General features: G+C 42.1%; 1 protein-coding gene across 4 annotated transcripts in view; it reads left to right on the top strand.

The window, feature by feature from the left end:
* The window catches only part of rxraa (retinoid X receptor, alpha a), a 198,712-nt gene that overhangs the window by 65,198 nt on the left and 108,113 nt on the right, over positions 1-25,401 (top strand). The window contains exon 1 of one of the 4 annotated variants that reach the window (XM_033647604.2): positions 7,066-7,538. The exons of 2 other annotated variants lie outside the window; for them this stretch is intronic. In XM_033647604.2, the coding sequence (XP_033503495.1) occupies positions 7,511-7,538 (28 nt within the window). In that variant the 5' untranslated portion in view covers positions 7,066-7,510. Of the gene's footprint in view, positions 1-7,065; positions 7,539-25,401 lie in introns of those variants that run through there. One more of the 4 variants, XM_033647606.2, reaches the window with a different exon arrangement.

The following is a 25,401-nucleotide window of genomic DNA, read 5'->3' as shown; positions in this document are numbered from 1 at the left end:
ACCAAAAAAAAAAAAAAAGAAATGTCTGACTACACCTTCAACCCTTTGTGCTGCCATAATTCAGCCCCTCAATCTGTCGGCTCCGGCGGCACAGTAGCTCCATCATCGTGCAATAATGCTGGACTCAATCGTAGGTAAGAAGATGATGCTCTGCAGGGACGGTGATTCTCCCCTCCGCGATAAAAGCAGCTTCTGCCAAGTGCCGGCGAGATTTATCGCTGCGTCTGTTTAAATGTAGCCAATTTCACTTTAATATGATATTAAAGAATGATGCATGCCTGGGCTTCAGATGTTCTCATTCGGGGAGTCTCGTCTGCCCATGGCAGCATTCAAAACCCAGCAGATACAGCTGATGTAATGTTCAATATTGATAACAGCCCTGAGCGGAATGGGCTCTGATCATTTAGGAAAATATTGTGCAGTTTTTTTTTCCTCCTCTTTTTTAAACTACCATTTCCTGGCCCTGCGCCTAGATTCATGTCATCCATCAGTCGGATTTGATGGGCAGATATCCACAAAGCTCTTATCACCTCCGATGAAATGAACTCTATCTGTGAAAACAGAGCTGAGCAAAGTGGTGCCGTGCATGTGAGGTGAGATATGCTTCACGGGCACTTCGTTGGAAACCAGGAATTGTTTCTGAGATCTTTATTTAATAGGTTTATGTTTTCGTTTTTACTGTGTGGAATAAAAAAGAAATGCCAGAAGCCCTGAAGAAAGATGTAATCTAAGACATGACTGCTGTCAGTGAGAGTGTTTTAGTGGATCATACCAGTGGGGCTGCACGTTTTAGCCCATTAAATACAACTCACTTTTAAAAGATTTTGAAATATGCATGTATTTTTTTAATGATTACACAACCTAAGACTCTAATATTTGACTTATACACTGTACAGGAATGCAGGGGTGTAGGTTTCATTTCGATACTGAGGGGAAAACATATGAAACAGAAAAAAATTTTGAGCGTCAAACACTTAATTTCCTCCATTCTGGTGATTTTTTAATGCACCGATTTATGCCCTCTCTGCATCAATTTATGGTGTTACATCTGCTACAAATATTGAGGAGGATGTGTCACCTGCATTCCCCCAAAATCAGCGCCAGTGCAGAAATGAATGGAAATCAATGGCTGTCTTAAACAGATGGAAAAATACACCTAAAGTAAATCTAAATCTGTACAGCATACTGGTCAGCAATGTATGAAATTTGTATTTAATGCACTATAAGCACATACACTTGCACGGTGCTGTTATAGTCATCGCTTTTCAGACAAAATAGCCGTGTTTATGACCATGTGTGCGGTGGTCCCTCTTCCTGCCTCTGTGTGCGTCTCCAGCGTTCAGTGTGTCAGCTCTTGTTGATTTCCGCAGGGGAAGTTGCCTCAGTGCTATCCTCAGACAAAGCCCTGACCCCAGGGTTAAGGAATGTGAACCCAGGGCTGTGACGATCAAGACTTTCCCTCGGGGCGGACAATGCCAAACACCTCAGCAAACGCCCTAATGATCTCACACGCTTTTGTGTTCCTCGCCGTAGCACACCTTCTTCCTCAGACCTCGATCATGTCCACATTGAAGTGGAATAAGATAGGGTGAAAAAACAGAGAAATTTCAGGTATTTCCTCTGAATAAAAGCCAACACAGCCAAGTGTCTGACCACTTGCTTTGAGCAGTTTCCTTTATTTCATTAAGAGGGTTGACTTAATATGGAATTAGTCCTTTAACCTACAACAGTTTTGATAATAGTCATTTATGAAGCAACAAGGCCATTTTTTTGCTGGATCCAAATTCTCAAATTTGAAAATAAGCTGTTTTCCTCCATTTCATATGCTTGTAAATTGAATACCTTTAAATTTAGAGCCTTTGATTGGACTCAACAAGCTATTTGACGCTGTCAACCAGACCCTGGGAAATCAAAATGAGTTTTTTTTTTTTGCTGTCTTCTGGCATTGTATTGATTGTTTACGTGCCTCAGTAAATCTTCAGTAGCTCGGCTTCAACTTGCACAGACTGCTGCAGCTTGTATTTTAACCGGGACAAATCGTAGGTCACATATCACCCCAATTCTCGCCTTCCTCCATTTGTTCCCAGTTAACTTCAGAATTGATTTTAAGATTCTTTTCATTGGTTACATAGCTGAGCGTCTGACTACCTATGCTCCAAATTGTTACCTGAGATCCTCAAGCCTACGCTCACTAGTCATCCCTAGATCAAGGCTGGTAACTAAAGGTGACTGGGCTTTTGCCATCAAGGCCCCGAAGCTCTGGAATTTATATTTTTATAGGAAAGATTTTCATTTTAATGCTTGATTTGTACTTTTGTGTTTTATTAACTTTTGTTCTATTTTTGCCTCTGTATGCACTATTTTCTTAGCTTTTACTTAAGGATGGTATTATTTTTATACACTTTGTGAAGCACTTCGTGACCTTGTTAAGATAATTGCATCATAATTATTACAAACATTTAATCAAGAAAAAAAAATTATTCCAGTGTATATTTGTCCGTACATTCCTCAGGATTGGACACCATTGTCATTGCCACTGAAAGAGGCCATAATCGCTTTTACGGATAGGCTTGTTGTGAATGGTCAAAGTACAAAGGAGACCAAAAGGCCCTTGTCTCATTTATCACCCACTTTAAGAGAGGGTGAAAGAGGAGGAGGCCGGTTGTCAAAGCAAACCATAGCAGAGTGTATCGTAACGGTGGTCTCCCACCTCCTGAGGCCCAAACATGTTGCCCAGAGTGGAGAAAAAAGAAAACGCAGCAAAAGAGTAAGAAGGAGGAGAATAAAGCGAGCCAAGAGATATAACAATTTAGAGTTTGATTCTAGGCCTGTGCCAGCAGAGGTGTGAGGTGCTGAAGACAGCCAAAACAGCCTCTAGAGAATTTATATGGATGGAGGTGAAGGGTCAGACTGCTATTAATCATGGCGTGGGATTAAATAGCTCGGTGTAGCGGGCAGATGAGAGAAGCCGGCCTGATCGAGGTGTTTAAAAAGGCCGTGTTGTGTCTGTCTTCTATTACAGAGCGAAGGCCTAAGGCAAAACAGCCAAACAGGATGAATAGGATGTCCAATCACTGCTCTTCCCTCCTTCCCCCTCCTCTGATGAGCATTTACCAAGCCAATTAAGTCACTTAACATCATCGCGCTAACATGACACCGTTGGACAATTGATAATTGTTTACTCGGAAGGACGTATTCACAACAACAGCAAAGCCTTGAGTGGAATCATCAGACCTTTTTTTCCTCTCCTCATCTGCACACCTAACACTCACACATAAACGCACGCACTCTCACACACCTTGAAACAGCGCCCAGTCAGACTTTTTTTTTTTTTTTTTTGCACAACTGCCTTTGATCTTTGATGTGCCATGCATTGCATTAATTATGCATCTCGCCTCAGTACAAACGTGGTGAACACCTCCAAATGCTTAATAGGAGCAGGCTCATCGCAGGGGCCTGGAGGATGGCTGCAGGAGGCGTATGTATACCCTACACCGCTCCTATAATGCACCGCATAAGGGATTTTTTTGACAGTATGTAAAGCCTGCATCTGTGGTACTCTCCTTCAATCTGGGCCAGAGACGGGACATTTTTCACTCTCCTGAAACATGTGTTCTCCTCTGTGTGAGCAGGGCTGTGTGTTGAAGGGGAGGAGGTGCACACAAGATGGATATGACTTGGATTAGGCATTTAGCTGTCATGTCCAGAGCAGATAGCAGCGAGAACAATCACAGAGATCTAGATCTAACAGTGAGAGTTATGTTAATTGAGCTAGCTGTAAAGCTAGCCGTGGGGCGCTTACGTGAATCTGCCCCAAACTTTTACGCATCTGCAGTAAATTCATAGATGTTTCTTCTTTTGTGTCGCAATGGCAGATCACAGTGTGAGTTTAGTAAACATTAGCAGATGCAGAGTCGGGACTTTTGGGAAAATTATTGATACAGTGACTGTGTAGCATTTGGCCTGCACAACTTTGTTGGTCTGGCTTTACTTTTGTTGTTGTTGCTGTTGTTTTATGCAGTGTAAACACAATATCTCATTGTTAGCAGCAGAGGCAGATTATGAGACAATGGGCCCCTGGACACAGACATGTAAAAGGCCCCTCCACATCTCCTCCACAGACTTTTTTTTATTTTTTTTGCATCTCTTCATAGTCATTTTGTGCCTTTTTTGGTCATTTTGTGTCTCTTTGTGGTCATTTTGTGTCTTTAATGGTTGTTTTTTTTTGTCTCTTAATGGTTATTTTGTGTCGCTTTGGTTGTTTTGCCCCTTTTTTTGTAGTTATTCTGTGTCTCTTTGAGGTAATGTTGTGTGTTTCTCTGATGTCATTTGGTCTCTTTGTGGTAATTTTGTGTCTTTAATGGTTGTTTTTTGTCTCTTAATGGTTATTTTGTGTCCCTTTGGGTTTTTTTGCCCTTTTTTTGTAGTTATTCTGTGTCTCTTTGAGGTAATTTTCTGTGTTTCTCTGCTGTCATTTGGTGTCTTTTAAGGTCGTTTGGTGTCTCTTTGTGGTTATTTTGTGATTTTCTTTTGTTGTTTTGCACCTTTTTGTAGTTATTTTGCATGTCCTTTAAGTCATTTGTGACTTTTTTTGGTCGTTTGGTGTCTCTTTGTGGTTATTTGTGTCTCTTTGAGGTAATGTAGTGTGTTTCTCTGATGTCATTTGGTGTCTCTTTGTGGTCATTTTGTGTCTGTAATGGTCGTTTTTTTGTCTCTTAATGGTTATTTTGTGTCACTTTGGTTTTTTTGCCCCTTTTTTGTAGTTATTCTGTGTCTCTTTGAGGTAATTTTGTGTGTTTCTCTGCTGTCATTTGGTGTCTTTTAAGGTCGTTTGGTGTCTCTTTGTGGTTATTTTGTGATTTTCTTTTGTTGTTTTGCACCTTTTGTAGTTATTTTGCATGTCCTTTAAGTCATTTGTGCCTTTTTTTGGTCGTGTGGTGTCTCTTTGTGGTAATTTTGTGTCTCTTGTAGTTTCTTTGCCCCGTTTTGTAGTTTTCTTGTGTCTCTGTGACGTTATTGTGCGTCTTTTTTTGGTCATTTTTGTGTCTTTTTGGTTGTTCTGCCCCCCTTTTTTTACTTGTCTTGTGTTTCCTTGAGGTCATGTGTCTTTTTTTGTTGTTATGCACCTTTTTGTAGTTATTTTGCATGTCCTTTAAGTCATTTTGTGTCTTTTTTGGTCGTTTGGTGTCTCTTTGTGGTCATTTTGAATCTCTTTTTGGGGTTTTTTGCCCCCTTTGTAGTTTTCTTGTGTCTCCTTGATGTTATTTTGTCTCGTTTTTTGGTCATTTTGTGTCTCTATTTGGTTCTTTTGCCCCTTTTTGTAGTTGTGTTGTGTTGTGTTTCCTTGAGGTCATGTTGTGTCTTTTTTGTTGGTATGCATCTTTTTGTAGTTATTTTGTGTCTCTTGGTTGTTGTTTTGTGTCTTTGAGTTTTTCTTTGATGTCACTTTGTTTCTTTTTTGGTCTTCTTGTGTTTCTATGTTGCCTTTTTGTGTTGTTTTGTGCCTTTTTGTAGTTATCTTGTGTCTTCTTGAGATTATTTGTGTCTTTTTTGTCTTTCTGTGTTGTCTTTTTGTGTGATTTTTGTTATTTTGCACCTTTTTGTAGTGATCTTGTGTCTCTTACTTCTTTGTCGTCTTTTTTGTGGTCATTTTGTGTCTCTTTGTAGTCATTTTTTGCTACTGTTTTTAGTTGTTTTGCACCTTTTTCTAGCTATCTTATGTCTCCCTGAGTTTATTTTGTGTCTTTTTTACATCTATGTAGTCTTTTTTTGTCGTTTTATTGTTGTTTTGCCCCTTTTTATTGTTATCTTGCATTTTCATGTGTCTTTTTTGTTGTTGCTTTGCCACTTTTTGTAGCTATGTTGTGTCTCTTGGTTGTTTTGTATCTCTTTGAGGCAATTTTGTTTTCGTCTTTATGGTTATTTTTCTTTGTGTGGTTCTTTTGGTGTCTCTTTGGTCGTTTTTTGTGTCTCTCTGTAGTCATATTGCGATTGTTTTTAGTTGTCGTGCGCCCTTTTGTAGTTATTTTGTGTCTCTTAGTTGTTTTGTGTCTCTTTGAGGTAATTTTGTGTTTTTCGTGGATGTCATTTTGTGTCTCTTTGTAGTCATTTTGCGATTGCTTTTAGTTGTTTTGCACCTTTGTTGTTTTGCACCTTGTAGTTATCTTGTGTCTTCTTGAGGTCATTATGTGTCTTTTTTGTCATTTTGTGATCTGTTTTCCCCCTTTTCTTGTGTCTCCTTGTGATCATTTTGCATCTTTTGGGGTCATTTTGTGTCTTTTTTTGTTGTTGTTTTGCCCCTTAGTGTGTCTTTGCAGTTTCTTTGCATCTGTTTGAGGTTTATTTGTTTCTCCTCCTGGTGGGCATGAGTTAATTTGAGGGACATTTTGCAGGTGAAGGCCAGAAGGGGCCCTGACACTTTGAGCCCCTGGGCCTGTGCCCAGTTGGTCCATTCTGTAATCCATCAGTGGGTAGGAATAAGTTGTGATAAACAGTTTCCTTTTAAATGTGGCTACAAGTTGGTAAAGTGTACATTTTTTATCTTACTTGTTTTGTTAGAATATAGCAATGCAGTGTTTTTCTTAGAAACTCATTTGTGATGCCCAAGGTTGAACAACAATTGATCTGAATGTGCATTCAGGTAGTTATAGTCAGGTAAACTTGGATGCCAGCCTTGGATTTGTATTCATTTATTTAGTCTGTGTCAGACTCACTAAATGTATTTGATACCAGATTCAGACTGGATAAAATGTTATAAAATCCAAACACCTCTGTGCAGATCAGTGTGTTTATTTGATTTTTTTTTCATGTTATAGCAGCTTCTAGAAAGCGAGAGAGAGATAGGCTAACTGCTAATGCAGTCGAAACATCTATCTACTGAGCCAACAGCCCTGGTTCAACAGATGTGACCAGGTTAAAATAACAGGAGATAAGCAGTGGAAAGAATAAGTAGGCTGGCTGCTGCTCAGCTGAAGGGGCTCCGCACGATGTGGAAAAACCTCCACCTCTGGGAAACTTGACTTTATTTAATAATCCGCAATCAAATGCGCTGCGTGTTTGTCTTTTTGCGTCGTTAATTTCAAAGTTCACGATAAGACTCCCCGCGTGTGCGTCTGCGGTGTCGCTGCAGCCCGGCCTACGCTGGTGGGAGTACCCCCTGCACAGGTCCCCTTTGCAGTGCAGATCCAGTAGTTGGAGTTGTTGTACACCGAGCGCGAGAGGGAGAGGAGAGGAGCGCGAGCGCAGCAGCTGAGTGAGCAAACAAGAGATAGAAACATTAGGTTATCTATCTGAGACTACCACGCGTCGACCTGTCACTTTTTACCGCTTCGTGCACTCTACTTGAAGAGGACCCCAGCAGCAGCAGCAGGACCAGCAGCAGCAGCAGCCCCGGCACCAGGACCAGCAGCAGCAGCGCCCTGGTCTGGTCTGGTCTGCTCGAGCAGCCGCCTGTGAGAAAACTCCCAAACGCGGTCGTCTCAGCTGGCATGAGCTAACCTACCAGGCAGACATGGAAACCAAACCGTTCTTGTCATTGGGTAAGTTTGTTTGTTTAATGACTGAGCCATGTTCTGGTATAAGCGCGAGGGGGTTATGATAGTGTGAAACGTGTCCTCGCGCTCCTCTTTGCCCTCTTTTTCTTTTTGACAGCGCGTGCAGCGAGTTGCCAAACGCATCAACATGTTTGGAGCTGTCGACGAGCCTCAGCGGACGTTGTCTTCTTTCGTTTTCCCACTGAAATAAAAGCAGATAATGTCGTCTTTATGTTGCCAGTGTGGTGTTGCTGTTCGAGCCGGTGACATTTGGCTTTGATACGGTGTGACATCTCGCTTGGGATACGCCGTGCGCGGTGCTCGCGTGCGCTGCAGTTCAATGTAGTTGCTTTAACTTTGCTTGAAAGTTTAATTTGTGTCGGTTACATAAGGAAAAGTGTATTTTAAGCGTGTGCTACGACAAAACTGGACTAAAACAGTAGTGCAGAAGCAGCTGGAAGAATTTCAGTTTGTACAAAGAGTTCTTTTTTTACTTTGTGAGCACGTGTTTGCGTTAAGTCAGGCTTTTTTAAGCTATATGGTGTTTCACGTGACTTGGTTTAAGTTGCTTCCGTTTGACTTGTGCAGCAAGTGTTCCTAAATGAACCCAAGCAGCATAAAAATTTGATTTAAACTTGGCTGAGTTGCATGCCTTGTGAGAGACTGTTTGTCTCCATAAAACTGCACTCAAGTTAGGATCAAGTCAGAAAAGGTGACACAGGTGTGCAGGATGTTTGTGCTGAAGCCTGTTTTTGTGCATGGAAATGATGCAGGGGTCACAGGTCATCGAGGACACTTGATGAAAGAAGTGAATTTGGCACTTTGTGTGTTTTTAAGGAGACAGAAGAGCGACTTTAATATGAATTTTTCATGCTGCATTCCCCCCCCAGAAAGTCTTCAAGGAAAAAGAGGGCATTTACACAGCTGTCATAATTTTAAATAGCAACGCAGGATGTGTTTGAATTTCCAGAGCAAGTTCAACAATCATTTGAATAATGTTTATGACTCTTGTTTTGAAGCCATTCATCTTAGGCTGGAGTTTAATCTTCATTAAGCACTCCTTTTAATTTCCACTTTAAACACACGCTGTCACACACAAGCACACCACACTGTAAATTATTAATGCCGAAGCCGCTACTGTGAGTTTGTCAAAGTGAACAGAGCAGACCCTTGTCCCCTGCAGCAGAGCCAGAGACGCAGCACAGAGCTGTAGGCGAGCCCTGTTATTGTGTCTGCTGCTCTTTCATGAGGGCGTCGTGTTACACCTCGACACGTATCATCAGCTGCCTGGATGCACTGAGGAGATTCACGGGGACTTCTGAGACACCGGGGCGGCTTTCTTCTGTTACAGGGGCCCCGTTCGCTGACACTGTCGCCACAGCGCCCTTTATGTGGCTTCCCAGAAATACTCCAAACCGCCAGTGTTACACACACACTGACAGGCTGTTATTACAGGTGCACCGTATTGTGTGTCCACGCTGAAAGTGATTCAAGTTTCACTTGCCTAAATGTGCACCAGAGGAGCTCATGCAGACACTTGACAGCGTATACAAGCCTTATCTGAAAGCCCCTTTGGTTGGTGTAAGGCTTAATTGTTTAAATGAGGAAGAACACTTTTCCAGCAGTGTTGGATGTCGTCTTTTACCTCCCAGCCACACCACATGCTGCATCAGCAGCTTTCTCATCGCCTATAGTCCTAATCTGCGGGGCCCCTTAAATCGCCATTTATATTTAAACTTGCTCCATCAAAGGTCCACTTGAGTGCTGATTGGTAATTGGCCGCTTCAAGGACGCCGCTATCTGTGAAGTCCTTGAACGTATCGATTAGCCGCTTACTCAGTGTAATTATCTGTCGTGCTGCATTAGAAATTCTGACATGCAACTGTTTGAAATGACAGCAGTACATTTTACAATTATAGATTGGTTGTTGGCTGTGATGACGACACCCCCCCTCCTCGTCCTTTGGCACCGTACGCTCTGTACTGTATGGTGATGTGCTGCCTGATCTCACTATCAACCCCCCCAACCCTGCCGCCATATTTGACACTAAGCTATGAAGACTGAAAGGATGACATTGAAAGGAGAATGTGTCCTTTTGTCAGAGCAGTATGAGGCTGATCATGACGGTCTGTCAGTGGGATAAACAGTGCGGCTGTGAAAGGAGAGTGTGGAGAGCGTAACGTGAAAAGCTCTCCCTATAAGTCAGTCAGTGATAAGATAATCATTTACTATTCGGTGTATCATTTTGTGTCACCTAAATAAGGTACCCCCAGGTGATTTTTGCAGGTCTTTTTTTCTTATCTACGATGAGAGGACAGTGTGTTGTGGGGATTGTAAACTCCTTAGAGACAAATTTGAGCAATTTAGATCAAATCGACGAGACTGAGACGACCATGTGAGATGCGCAGCCATCGTTTGTGATTAATAAAACCTTTTATGTTCACGTGATTTGTTTCCGGGATGATTTACATGACTTTTTAGGGAAGTGAAACCAGTTTTTCTTTTGAAATGACAGCAAATGATTTGATATTTACACATTAAATAATCTGATTTTAAAGATTTTTTGCTCAATTTCAGCCTGTGTTTAAGTAAACTCGACTGAAGTTGTCACAATTTAGAGCTCTGTGAATTAATTTAAAACAATTGAGCTCTCTCCAAAGGCCTGTTTCACCACCTGCGGTGTGTGTGTGTTGATTTTCCTGAATCCACTGGATCTGAACTCTGGTGTATTCTGTTTGAGGGGACTATAACGTACCCCACAGCACAGACACACACTCCCAAAATCAATGAAGTTCATGGTCTTTGATGGGAAAGTGAGATTCATGGTGGTGTGTGTGTGTGTGTGTGTGTGTGTGTGTGTGTTTGTGTGTGGGAGAAACTGACATTCCTTTTCTGGCAGTAACTCAGGAACAAAGGTAATACAGGGAGAGGGTGTGTGTCTGCCGGGAGGGTTGTGTATGTGTGTGTGTGTGTGTGTGTGTGGTGGGAGTGGGCTGGTGGAATTACACCGCCAAAAGCATTTGGCCAAGTTTGTCTTTTACGGCCGTCCAGTTTTGTGTTCCTGATGTGATGCCTTTGCTCCCCTTTTGAGAAAAGGGGGCTGCAGCTGTCATTTTTATTGGAGGAGTTTTATAGCGAGACTTAATGGCTTAAAGTGACAGCTCTCTCTCTCCCCCTCTCTTTTTTTTTCTCCTCTCCCTCTCAATCTCACCCACGAGGCCTTTTACTTGAGCAAATCAAAGAAAATTTGCCTTCCATGTGCCCACTCTCCACTTTCCCACCCCTCACCCCTGCCAATATCCAAACCAAACTGTACTGGAGAAAAAAAAAGATTTATGCTCCAATTATGAGCACAGCGGGAGTGTGTGTTTTTTTGATTACAGTAAACTGGGATGAAGTGTAGACCAGTGCTTTCCCCCCGTCCTATATCTCTGCTGATCAGTATAAATCATTAAGCATTGGCTTCAGATAAAACAGGGAATATTTTAGCTTGTCAAGCTTTCTCTCCCCTCTCCTCCGCAGCCCACGCTTGATAGCGATCTAAATAGTACGAATCAGAAACTGCTGGAAGGCTCTTCGATGCCCGAATCATGGAGTGACTCCAAGGCTCGTTAATTATTTGTGCGAGGAGCTCCTCGCCAGCGTGAGGTCTTTATTGATAACGGCTGCGCTGAACTTTGCACCTTAAACCTTGACCTTTGCTCCTCGTATGCTTGATCATTTCAGGAATTTGCCTTTGGCAATCTGTTGTTTGGAGTGTTTAAAGACAGTAGCGTGTCGTTTTTCTCTATCGATATGTTCCTTTCCTTTTTTCTATCCTGTCTCATTCCACTATATGTCTAGATTGCGGGATTTGTGATGCGAAAATCTGGGAAAATGGCGTTCACAAGTCAGAGCCCGAGGTGACATCTTTGCATTGCTTGTAATATCTGATCCCACATATTCAGTTTCCAATACTATAAAACAGAAAAGCTGCAAATCTGAGAATTTTCAAAGCTGTACCAAGGACTGTTTACACTTTTTACTTGATGAAATTGAAAATGAACTTTTTTCAGCAGTAATTTACACTCACATTTTGGATTTGCCGAAGCTCGGTTGTTGCTGTGAGCACTTTCACCACTCAGTGTTGGAATCATCTGAGCACCATTAGTCTCAGGGTTTACTGCAGGTCCTCCGAGTGTCTGAATGGCTTTTCTGTGGGCTTGCAGTATTCAGGGTGCGTACAGCCACTCTTTTGAAGTGGAAACGTAGTCTCTGTGGGGATTTGACCAGATCACACTCATAATTCGCATTGAAATGAAGGTCGTTTTGCCCTACTCGAGCCAGAATGCTGTGTGCTCTGTGTTCTGCGCGCATCACCACGCAACACGGAGAAAGACTGAGAAAGAAGAGCGACACTGAGATAGAGAGAAGTTGTGAGAAAGAACACAGCGTATTGTGTTGTGAAATTAAACACTTGCCAAGACACCAAAAGAAACAGTACAGACGTGAACTACCCTCATGTTGGCATGTTTTCAATAATAAAACCAACTGCCATATCTTCTTCTGTGATCGTGGTAATGCGTGAAAGAATCTCGGCTGTTTGGCGGTTATGATGTGTTTTGTAATTAAGTTATGAGCACACAGGCTTTGATGGGTATTCGCTGGAGAGCGTTGACGAATCGAGAGAATCCTAGATATGCTATGCTCCTTCATGTCATTATGTTTCCTTATGCCCACATTTTTTTCCATGCTAATTATAATTGGCCACATGAGGATCACAGACGTAAAAAAAAAAATATGTTGATTTATTTCATTTGAAGTGTAGAACAATGCAGCAGGAGCGAATATAGCGCTATTTTCTGCATCCGGATGATAGGTCACGGAAGTGAGATTAGACTACAGTGGATCATTGCTTTACATGTTGTAATAATATGTATCTGTTACACTGGTTGTGATATCATCAGTGTGTAACATGATCAAAAGCCGGGATGATTTGTTTGATGTTTCTGCGCTCCTCAGAGAAAGCAGAAGAATTAGATTATGCGACTCCAACTGTGAGGTTGTTTTTAATAAAACTGTATATTCAGGTGCACACACAGTCCTCTCCCTGTCTGTTCCACACACACATACTGAAAACACCCCACATGTGCCTGCGTGTATGTACATGTAAACACTGGCCGCCACAGCAGAAACAGAGTGAGGTAATTAAGACGGTGTCTCTCGCTGCTCCATCGCAGTTTCTTTTTGAGGTCACGGGGAACAAGAGGTGTCCCAGTGTGCCCCACGCCTTCCTCCCTCCCTCACTCCTCCGCACCACCACCGCTGCTGCCGCCCCGCCGCCGTTATGTTTGTCTGTCACCTTGCCAGATGCCGGGGGGGTGGGGCTTCCACACACTGCTGGGCACAGGGCCACGGAAATCCCACAGCATGCAAAACACCTTGGTTATGTTCTGTGTGTGTGCATGTGTGACTGTGTTTGAGTGGGTGGGTGTATGGGTGTAAGCAGAAGGCAGCAGTTGTGAGAGCAGAGGGTGAAGGTTACGTGCATTAACACCTGCACGCCAACAAATGCATATCTTGGCTTTATATTTTCACATAATAAAAATGATTACTAGCTCCAATTTTTAAATACCCATGATTAAATGCTTTATGTGCGCGTGCTGGTGTTTTTAGGATTAAATGAAAGCTGTGTGGCGGAGCAATAAAAAGAGTATTTCTATTAATACTGTGGCTATCACTGTTAAATGGAAGAGCTGTCATTATGTTGGTGAATGTTAAGCCAATTTTAATGTTTTTATATTTTTGTAGAAGAAAGAAGATGTCACAAAACAAAGTGCTTTGCCAAGATACACTCAAAACTGGCTCCCCGTATGTCTTACCCCGCTCAGGTAGAGGTTTGCACAGGCACGAAAGTGAGAACTGACCCCTGTGAGTCGGCCTCACACCGTCAAATCTGAGACCAGTCCCTGGTCAGTGTCACCTCAGAGCTGAAATGTAGTTATTCCCCTTTCAGAGCAACAGAAATACGCTTGCTTTGGACACACAGAAAAGCTTTTATACCCAGAAAAATAACTTGAGAACAGCTGTAATTTAAATCAGACTAGAATCAGACATGGTGGCCCGTGGGCACAAAAGAAAAGTAGCTTATAATAGCCAGTTACTCACTTCTCTCAGTTCTGTTTTTACACTACACACACTTTCGGTCAACCTACAGATGTGATAAAAATATTTGTTCATTTAAAGCTTAATGAATTACCCAATAACAAGCTCGCATTTGCCAGTATTGGCCAGATAAACCTGTCACGATCGTTGGTCGTAATGTTCCCGGAATGAGCATCACATCCATTGTCTTTTAATGGAAGTCAAGGTGCGTATATCTGGAGGGAATTAAATAAAGTCTTCAGCTGTAAAATAGCGTTAATGACATAATAGTGTTGATTCATTTAGTGCGTAACGCAATCATAGCTCTGATGAGATCACAATCAGCTATAAATATCTAATCTGCAGCGACTCTTATTCATCATTTGCAAAACTTTTCCACTTCATCCACTTCCTGCAGCTATTTTCTCCCCTGCTTAAGAAACTCCTAAGCTCCACGAAAAGTCCCTCTCCCTACTTTAAACACTTCTTCACCTTAGGAGCTCCGGCTAAGATGCTTTGTGAATTGCTTTTATTAGTATTTAATAGGGGAAATTGTAATGGCATCACGTTAAGAATCTCCTAGCGTTTAACCGCTCCGACCAATGGGAGCAGTAGAGAAGTTTGTGCATACTGCTCTTCACTTCCAAGGACATGCCATGATACCCGTGCTTGTTAAGGGTAAATAACATGCCAGCTGTGTTGGAGCAAGTGTTTCTGTTTACCTGACAAATGCGATATTGCATGTAATCATGGCTGCTTTGTGTGGGCTCGAAAGTGGTATGTTGTTTCCGTTAAATCTGCTAATAACGAATGCCATTAAGGAATACACTCTGCATTTATAGCAACCATAACTAGAAAATTGCCACATCGCTGATAATAACACTCATACAGTAACCACCCTTTTATCCTGTTCCTGTTTCTATAGTGACTGTTGGGTTCTGCATATGTTTGTACAAGTTTCAAACCCCTTATTCCCACACACCAAGTTTCCATATTTGCATTAGCGTCTGTCCTGTTGTTCAGTATCCCTGAATATCTCATCGCGGCATAAGTTTGACAGAATTAAAACAAATTGTCTCCTGTTATGTCGCACATTCCCGGTTGCTTTCATTTCAGCTGTTGAGCCGTTTTCAGTTTTCCCTTCCTCGGAGTCAGCCCTGCAGGGATTGAGGACAGTTGAAGCTGTGCAGCCAGATATCAGTGAGAGTATTTCTAGATCCTATAAGAGCAAGCTGTCAAGACACAGGCGTTGGAAAGTTTGTCCGACTTTTACGTCCTTCTCACAATAAAACGGCAGGATTCTGGCTCAACTTTGGCGAAGCAGCCTTTTGATAAGAGGCTACGACTGCAATTATGATAAACAGGAACTCCATTAAAGGAGCTACCAAACTGAGGAGATGAGGGATATGGAAGGACGTTAGCAGATACCAAAGTATTGACGCAGGTCACCTCAGAAACGGATACACGGCATGAATAAACACGTGCCTAACGAGTTGTAACTATCACATTATTTCCACAAATTACCATGCACGAGAGAAAAGAGGGATAATATGTGAGATAACAGGGTTCCTCTGTGGGTTTTTCCTCTGCCTGCAGTAGAGAAAGAGTGATTAACTCTTTGTTGACGCCTGCAGGTCTAGCATGTTCATACATCCGCCCAGACTGTACGGCCCCTCGGCCCTCTGCGCACACACACCTGTATGCATGTGCACACACGGGTTAGACATGCGTACATACAGAAAGTCTGCACAGAAGTCTGGAGGGCTTTGTCACCTATGCTTAGACACCTTGCAGCAGCCGTCTGGTTTTCGGGAATGTTCTCAACGGCAGGAAGGGTGTTAAGAATAGAGACGGGGAGGGGCTTTCAATCTGGAAAAACAACACCGGCAACTTGGAGGCTCTCACCCTTGATATTGTTAGATGAAGAGTTTAACAAGCACCGTAAACAACTAAAATTAAAATTCTGGAGCGACATCCTGCTACATTTAATCTGTATGAGTTCAACGTTTTATTGCACAGTGAGGGAAATTTGCTTTGCAGACACTGAGTGCAATAAAATGGCACAGTAGGGCCATGTACAAAACAACGAGGCACCATACCAATAAACAACAATGAAACACATAATAAACTGCTCCAATATAACCCAATTTTGACCATGGTAAGACCAGAAAGCAGGGTATCTTTTTTATTAACTTAGCACCACTACTTAGTCACTGAAAGTAAGAGGACTGTGTGAATACAGAAAGCGCATTAAGCAGCCACTTTCTTTCATATTGGCTATAGAACGTGTTAACCTGCTTATTAGGCTGAGAAAAGCCTCGCATTGTGCCTCCAAGGAAAATGTTCCCAGAGTCATGTAAATGGATTACGCACATGGCTTTGTATCACAGTTCCATGACAGTGTAATTTCGCCTTGACTCTCCACCATAATGACTTTCAGTGCAGATGCAACCCTGCCCGTCTTGTCCATGTAAATCTGTTGTTCACGAGAAGAAAGTTGAGCAACCAGGTTTACTAGACAGACAGAGACAGGCAGGCGCGCAGGTGCCGGCCATGTCTTTGTCATCAGCGCTCCGCATACCAAAGCGCTGACAGTTGCCTGCGCGAACGGCTCTGACAAGTTCAAGTGTCACATTTAGGATGCTTTCTTCTGTTTCAGCTCCGAGTGGGAAACAGGAGACGGGTGCAGATTAAACGGGACAGATCTGAGCGCAGAGTTGTTGGCGGAACAGGGCCGTTATTGGCAGGACTGAGTGCAGCTGTGTGGATTTATGTGTTTGTGTGTGCGGGCATTCACTAGAGCTGCAGATATCTGTGACTTTCACAATGGAGTAATGTGTTTTTGTATTAATCGGTTTATTATTTCATCTATTAAATGCCAGAAAATACTGAAAAAGGCGTATAACAATTTCAGGGGCCAAGGTGATTTCTTAAGATTGGTTGCCTTGTGTAATATTCAGTTTACAGTGACACAAATTTCCACCTTTGAGGAGGCATTTTTGCTCAGTGAATGACACACATTACGTTATTCGGTAAGCCAAAAGGAATGTTGATTAATATTCTTGTGATCAAATAAATGATTTATCCTCTAACCGTTTCAGCGCTTATAGGCACATTTGCATGTATTTGACTATCAGATGGCCGTGTGTGTGTGTGCCTGGGCGTGCACATATGTCAGCATGTACAGACCTGCACATGTATGCTTTCATGTGCCATGTGCACGATTAGCTGATGCTTCAACATGTATGTTCTGAACTGCTGGTGGTGGCAGTGGTGGCGTTGGTGGTTGGGTTAGGAGTCCCCGGCACACTGATTCATGAAGCGGCGTATCTGGAGCAGTGTTGAGCGGAGCAGCTGAGAATCAGCGCGCTGTCTGGGAGAGGGAGGGTCAGGGGTTGTGGCTGGGTCACGCTCTGTGGGAGAGAGGAGTGGCGTTTGTACGGGAGGTGAGGAGCAGCGATGGAAAAGGGGGTTGAAAACAAAACTGGATCATGGTGGAGGCTTACGAAAAAGGAAGCAGGAAGCATGTTGTTTTCATTTAGGTCTTGCTTCACTGTGTGCGCCGCTTCTTTTTTTTTTTTTTTTCCTCATTGCATCAGTTCAGCTATTGTTAGTAACAGAGTTAATTGTTAATTGATCCAAAGAGCGATAAAACAAGGCACCTAATCTCCCTCTCTCTGACACACACACACTCTTACACACACATGTGTGCTGTGGAGAATGAGAGTGGATGTTTATTACAGGATCCTGGTGGATGCTAAGGTGCCCTGGGGGCTATTAAAGCTCTCACTTAAAAGGCACTATCAGGGAACACTGATGTGGGCTGCCTCAAGGAGGGGGGGCTGTAGAAAGAGAAAGAGAGAGTGAAGGAAAAGAAAGGGAAGAAAGAGAGGTCCTTGGACCAGCGAGCAGAAGGAGGGAATAAACAGAGTGAGCACATCTGGATTGCCTCAGCAGAATATTTGTGCAACATCTGGAAAAATTCCCTGGAATTTAAGGGTCCCCTCCTTTCATTTCGGTTATTTTTTCTCCCGTCTTTTCACTTCTTCGTCGTCTCCGTCCTGTTTTCTGCATCTTCAAAGTCTCTTGCCCTGGTGCGGCAGGCACGTAAATACTCCTGTAGTAATGCATGTTGAGCCCTCGCAGACTTTATAGCGGGCCAAATTGGGCCCATGTGACCAACTCCCCTTTGTGCGGGGCCGGGCTAATTAAGCGGCACAGAAGTGAGAGGGCACCCGGCTGTGGACCCAGACCTCGACCAGTCCTGGGCCAAACACAACCCCTCATAAAAACAGCAAAAAAAAAAAAGCGAGAGAAAGAATTCCTGCACTTTCTGCAGACAGTAAACTTTAAATCATAGCATGGAAAATAACCTCTTTGTTTTGTTTTCAGCAGAACCAACACAGACGTTTCTTGTACAGCATGAAAGAGCCATTGTATATGATGATTAAAACAGGCCACCTTTGGGTTATTTCAAAAAGAATTTTAAGCTTTTTTATGTATTAGTTTGTTGTCTCTGAAAGGCATGTACAAAGAGTGTGTTCATGAGCCTCCCTTTGAGATCTAAAGTCCCATGAGGGTTAAGAAAGCCTCCGTATTGAATCAACACCTTCAATCAATTTGTATCACTCAGCTTTCACAGGGAGCACAGCGCTGCGCTCGGCTACGGGGGTCCTTACAGTACATTACAGATGTACAGCGAGGCTTTTGTCCATCTCTGCAGTGAGATCACGAGCACAGCTCTCACTCCTCTCATCAGCGAGCCGGCGTTCATTAGCGATTAAGATTCCGACGAGCTCCCAGAGCCTTCTGTCTTACCTGGGCGAGGCTCCTCACGGGGCGGCAGCGTTGACAGGCAGGTAGCTCACTCGGAGCAGAGGGGAGAGCACAGAGAGCGCAGAGGTACATGCTAATGCGGCGACTGCGCTGATCAAAAGAGATGCATCACGGTCTCCCTCTGATGGGCTTACTGATGCCAGGCCCCCCTGAGAGCTACAATACGCACGGACAGGAGTAGGGCAGCGATCAGAGGGAGAAGGCGAGGGGAGTGAGAGAAAGAGAGGAGGGAGGAGGAGGGGAAGAAAGACATCCTCGCACAGAAGGAGATAGATAGATGACAGTGAATGAGAGACACATTCAACATTATTTGTCAAACAAAAATTGCCAAACATCACAAGTTTCCAATCTAGTCTCCCTCATTATCTGCTTATCTGACTGAGTCAGTCAATCATCTCTCTTTCTGTGAGGACACCAAGCTGATTTATTTTTTCCCATGTTGCTCTGCAGTTGGCCTACATCTTTCTGCATGGCTGAACTGACAAGTCGGACTCCTTTCTAGGAATGCTGATGTTGATGATATAGTCCGCTCTGTGTGTGTGTGTGTGTGTGTGTGTGTGTGTGTGTGTGTGATGCTTGCTCATGTATATACAGCCTGTTTACCTGTACGAGGATGTTTGCTGGTATCTGTTCAGGTCAGCTGAGTCTACGTGGGCTGGCATGCAACCATGATTTCTTTATTTTATTTAGATAAAAAAATCCAGCTGACAGAAACAGAATTTGCAGCAGAAGCATCAAACTAAAACATAAAAAAGGTATTAGAGCTGCTACTAACATGACTTTTTTCATAATCAATTCTTATAATATATTATTCGTTTAATCAGTTAATCAGTGCCTTTTCTTTACATGGCTGCACACCGCTGCATATGCACTCTCCTCATTGGGAACAGTTGATAAAAGATGCCAGCGCTGAGGAAAAAAAAAAAAAACGCTATGTGGACACAGGCCTTAAGTCCTGCACCTTATCATGGCTAGACGGAGGGAGCACTCAAAAATATATATATTTTGTGCAGTGTAACACTGTTTTAGTGCCATATATCGTCAAAAGAAAAAAACGCAAGGTTTCATTCTCGTCACATGGCTGTCGGTCTCAGCCGAATCATTCATGTCAGTGTTTTTAGCAGGATCTGGTTATTGCATATGGTTTATTTTAGGGAAAATCTTTAATGAGACGGAAGTAACTGTGATTGAATATTGCTATTTTAAGCTTAGATTTATTTTTTTGTTTGTTTGTTGTTGCTAAATCCAACAACAAATTCTGTTTTTACAGTTTCTGGCAAGGATAAATGGGGATTTTTGGCTTTTTTTTTTTAAGAAAACATGCTTTTAAAACCCACCCGCTGGTTTTGAAGTTAAGATTAAATCAATAAAATGTTAGAAAATAGTGAAAATAATAAATAAAATGAAGGCCAATATAGTTTTCCAGAGCCTGTGTTGTTGTTTTCAGATGTTTAGTTGTGTGCGTGCAACAGTTCGGAACCCAGAAATATTCAGTTTAGATAATAAAAAACAGAAACGAACAGAAAGTCTTTTATTTGAGAAGCTGGAACCACTTCTGGATAAATGACTTCAATGATTATTGATGATAAATTTTATGTCTGTCTTGTTTCAGCAGATTCACACACCAGCACAAAAGAGGATGTACACTGGCACAGTTTGATGCAGATGCATGCCGGATTATTAATATTTGCATTCTTAGAAAGAGCTCTCTCACAGCCAGGCTTTGTACTAAAATCAGATTATGACGGCGTAGGTCTTGCTGCCTTTTAAAATGTGAATCCGAGCGCCCGAGGGCCGTGTAATACCCCCGACCTCTACACCGTGCTGCACTGTGAAGCATTTTCCCTGTGCCTTTAGGTTATCATGTATGCAGACATCTCTGTGCGGCCCTGCAGAATGACCTTGCTCCGGCTCGTCCTCTTGCCTGTCCCTTGATCCAAATTATCTTTGCTGTTTTGGACCCTACTTTCTGAGAGGATGCACCATTGCTCAGCGCTAAGCCGATCTGACGGTCTGTCTCTCTTGGTCAGTAATTGTTATTTGAGATAAGAGTTTTTGCCCTGGAAGGCAGATTTAGTATTTTTGGAGCAGTCTTATGCTTCGCTGGCTCATCTTATCTCGGGGCATCTGCAGGTAGTCGTGCAGTGATGTCATCAATGTCATTTTGGTGGAAGGAGTACGCTGCAAGTCCTCGAAAGGTGCCTCACCTCTTGACCTAGACCTCAATAGAGTATCAAAATAAACCAGATTCTCATAGCTGTAGTTATTTGGCTTTTATGCACCCTAGGGCTTGTGCTCTCACTCCAGGTCTGCACAGTAAAACTCAAATAAATCTCTTAAGGTTAACCAAATAATTTCATATTTTACCTTGTAAATGCCTCTAATAAATACCAAGCCAAGTAACTGTTTACATTTGAGGCAAGAAAATGGTCATAAATCTTAAATTCTGAGACTGCACACACAGTAAGACCATGACGACATGCCCTAAAAATTAACAACTCCAGTTATATTCAAAGAAATCAGTATCTGACACATAACTATGGTGAATGTAGCTACAAAGGTTTAAATCAGTGATAATCATCATCATCATAAACAGGCTGTTGGCAGCTACACATATAAACAAATTACATTTACACTTGTCTATAATGCTTGAATAAAAAAGGGAACAAAAATCAGTGTTAAATTTAGTTTAAAATGATCTAGAAAAGGTCTTAATAAGCGTTAAATATAAGTGTCTGATAGGGCTCTGTAGATCTGATCTTCACTGCAGCAGCTCCCTGGTTTATCTGCACTCTAAAAACACAATGATCTAAATGCACTGTGGTGGGCCCCGTGACCCTGAAAGCCCCAGGGTCAAACTGATTGGAGAGAGGAGCCACGTGTTGGTCTGGGTCTCCGGTGGCATTACATCACATTGATTGGCTCATATCCGGAGAGAGATCTCCACTTATTGAAATGACGAGTAGCGAGCGACAGATTTCAGTGTGGTGACCAGCGCTTTAACAATCATACACTGACACACACACATATACTTTTCCTGTGTGGTGTGTATCCCGGTCTCAGCTGTGAATAAATGATTGATATTCCTCTTGCTGGGCTCCAGTGGGTTTACTGAGCTTATTACCAGTTTAGCCTGTAGTCGTCCGCTTGATTGGCAGCTATAGTTTCCTCTTTCGATGGGACAGGGTGGGTGGCAGGGGAAGGGGTTGTGGCATTTTGCATCTCATGACATGTTGCCCTGCGTTATGCATCTCAGTCATTCATTTGATGTTTCACTCAGATGTTGAGTCACAGAAAGAGTTATCAGTCACAGGCACCAATGAACTGCCTCATTGTGAGCTAATTTTTTACCATTCAATGCCTTGCCTATATTTAATTGATTTGTTTGTATAGTAATATATATTTTTTAAATTTTGACCACTGTTGTAGTGTTGACTTCTACACTCTTAACACTCCTCACAGTATTCTGATGGTATATAGGCACAAAATTTTACGCCAGCACAAAACGTGACACGTTTTCATATATATTGAAAAATGAAATGATTGAAGGAAAATGGCGGCCTGTCTGCATGTGCTTCTTCATCCAGTGTACTTGGCAATAACAAGGCAGCAAAGTTATTAATTAGGAGTTTAAGAAAACATTAATACACTTTAGGGCTGCAGCAATTAGTCAACTAATCAATGACTAATCGACTATTACAATAATCGCTGACTATTTTAGTCGTCGACTAAATCGGTTTGAGTCATGTTTCATAGAAAAGTACAATAAAGGTACCCCAAAATACTCTTATCGCAGCTTCTTACATTCAAATAGTGGCAGCTTTACACACTCTCCCATGACGGTGAACTAAAACCCTTTGGCGTGAGTACTGAACAAGACATTAGATGACATAATTTTGGGGTTTGGGAGAGACAGACCGACATTTAACAACATTTTAAAACATTTTTTGGTAAAATGATTAGTCGACTAATCGAAGAAATAATCGACAGATTAGTCGACAATGAAAATAACTGTTAGTTTCAGCCCTAATACACTTATGTATTGCGATGTTATGTTTTCTGATACTGTACTGGCTCTCAAAAACACTGTTTCATACAAATATTTGTGGGGGTGGTTCAGTTTGTGTTGTGTTTTCACCCCCAACTGTTACATAGCAGTGTTGTAATCTATATTCAGCAGTTTGAATCTTATGCTCCTGCATAACACAACGCTAGTAGGTCTGCCTTCTAATAGTTGACCAAACGTTCGTCGACCAGAAAGGTCATTAGTCGGCAAGATTCATTGGTCGCAGAAAAAAACAAACAAACGTGAAACTCTATACACTATGCACCTTGTAAAAATAAGTCAAAACCTTTATGACTTGATCATGTGGGAATTTAATTTGATAGGACAGACAGGAAGCGGCCATGGGTTAATTTCCAGGGCTGGTACCTGTGGTTATTCCACAGGCTAGTTAATAACATGACGGGCAGGAAATCCAAAGTGTGGGATCATTTTGAGAAGGTGAAGGACGAACCCAAGGTGATATGTAAACTCATCTTCATTGGTCGACTACAAACATGACGTATCATCTGAAACATGGAAGTAGCTACATGCCCATTAGCCCACAGCGTCATTAACAGGCGGCTCGCTCAGTGTGTGACGTGCACTTGTAGATAAAATATAGGCCTATATTAATGAAGGTTCATTAGTACAGTTTGTATTTCTTTGTAATGTAGCACAGTGTTAACAATGTTACTGGTACTTTTCTTTCTCACACCTCAACTCAAACCATTGTGTTGCCCTGCCCAAAATATATCATTACTGATTAAATTGATATCGTAAACATGCGGGCGACAAGTCAACTAATGTCCCTAAGTGACGACTGTTGGTCGACTAGGAACATTCTGAGTCAGGGGCAGCCCTTGTGACATTTGACATATCATGACATCATTATCAGGAAATAAAGGCCTAGTCGCACAGTAGCGCTCTACTGCCCAGACATTATGGCACACTTTTCCTGTCACTTTGTAAGAAGTTCAAATGTGACATCTTTGGGGTTTTTTTTACCATTTCCCTGTCCTCTGCTTTCACTGAGGATAATGGACAGTGTATGATACAGCCATTAGCCTGTCACAATGGAGCTATCTCATACTGGAACCGTGTTCCCTCCTGTTATGATCATTTTCATGCTATCTCAGGCTCCGGCTTTGTTTCCTGTCTCAGAGGGAACGGCTCGCTCGAGTCTTTAATGCTTCGTTTTTGTGCTCACTGAAAAGCCTCGCTTCCAAGCAGAATACAGTGTAGCATCACACTCGCTATGCCGAGCCTCATCCCCCCCGTGGAAGAGAAATAATTTATAAAATGAAAAGTACATTTGTTGTGTAAATGACCACATGCTGTAGGATATTTAATCCTGCCTGCAGTCGATCCCAGTCATGTGACTTGACCTAGTTTTGTCTGCCTCCGTCTGTCTCTCCTCTTTTTCTCTCTATCACTCTTTCTCGCTCTCCCTCTCTCCCACAGTCTCCAAGCGTTGCTTTGCTGTCCTCTTCTTCCTCTATCCCTCTTTCACTCTCATTTCTCTCTCTCCATTCTTCTCCTTTTTGTTCGCCCCCATGCTGGCTGCTGTCTGTATTTCTGTTCCTTCTTTTTATGACTGATCCAAGGATTTGTCTTCTTCCTCCTGGTGTGTTCATATCTGTAACAGTGTGGCCAATAACTCTGTCCTTGATTATGTACTGAACACAGACCAATCTCAGAAATAAAGTTGTCTTTCATATGAAGGAAGTGACATTCACTCACAGAATGCCAGCAGAATGTGCTTTATTTCCGAAGTCATGAGTCATCTCGTCATCCTTGGCTTGCGCAAAACTTTAACCCACAACTTATAAAATGACAGTTATGCAGAAATGTCTCTGCACAGCAAGCGCCTTTTTATTTTTGTTTTCATTAAGCAACAGTTTGAGATATTTCACAAAGATTGTTAGCTTCCACTATTCTTTTCTTCTCTGCTTTGTTCAGGCTCCATACTGTGGTCCTGACTCGTGAGCCAACACTTCTTTTTTCAGTCTGTTTACTGATTCCTCGGTGTTGTAAAAGACACAGCATGAGGTACATATTCAGTAATATAAGCGTCATAATACTGAAATGCAATTAAAGATGAATCATTTTGATTATTTCAGTGATTAGATTATATGTTATGGGTATGATTCTACCCAAATTAGTGTGAATGGGTTCAGTTACAGCACAGTTTTTGTTGTGGTGTCTTAAAAAGACATGTCAGATATGAAGATAAAATATTATCCAATCAAGTGCATTTTACTGTCACATGTTGGCCTTGGTTTGACTTTGCTCTGGTGTTTGATAACATATTGTCCTCTTTATTTTACATTGATTGAGGATTGTGAATGCTATGAATAACCCACTGAAAATCAAAACAGGTTAACAGGGCTAACGCTTCAAGTGTAAAGTAGTGCATCTGAATGGAGCCTCATTTTCTAACTGTGTCAACCAAAGACTTAAGTTGCATAGTCACACTCAAAGACCTCTGATCTGAAAAGCCTTTTTTTTTTAAAATGTAGATGTCTGACATAGACATCAGATTTATTTCTGATTATTTTCCTGGCAATTTGAAGAATGTTTGGTAACATTTTACTTGAAGGTATCTACATAAGAGTGACATGACACTGTCATGACTATGACGTTTATAATGTTTATGACGGCTGTCATTAAGTGTCATTCGGTTTTTGTAATGACAAGTTGACATTGTTTGGGTTGTCTTGATTATGACAACTTGACATTAATCAAAGTGACATTACCAGAAGTTGTCTTTGTCATGACAAGTTGACATTAAATTTGTTTGGGATGTCCTTATAATGACAACTTGACATTAACCAGGATGACTTTACCAGAAGATGTCTTTGTCAT

The sequence above is a fragment of the Epinephelus lanceolatus genome, chromosome 19 (assembly GCF_041903045.1).
Source record: "Epinephelus lanceolatus isolate andai-2023 chromosome 19, ASM4190304v1, whole genome shotgun sequence".
NCBI lineage: Eukaryota > Metazoa > Chordata > Actinopteri > Perciformes > Serranidae > Epinephelus > Epinephelus lanceolatus.
This window is presented reverse-complemented; position numbering and strand designations above follow the sequence as displayed.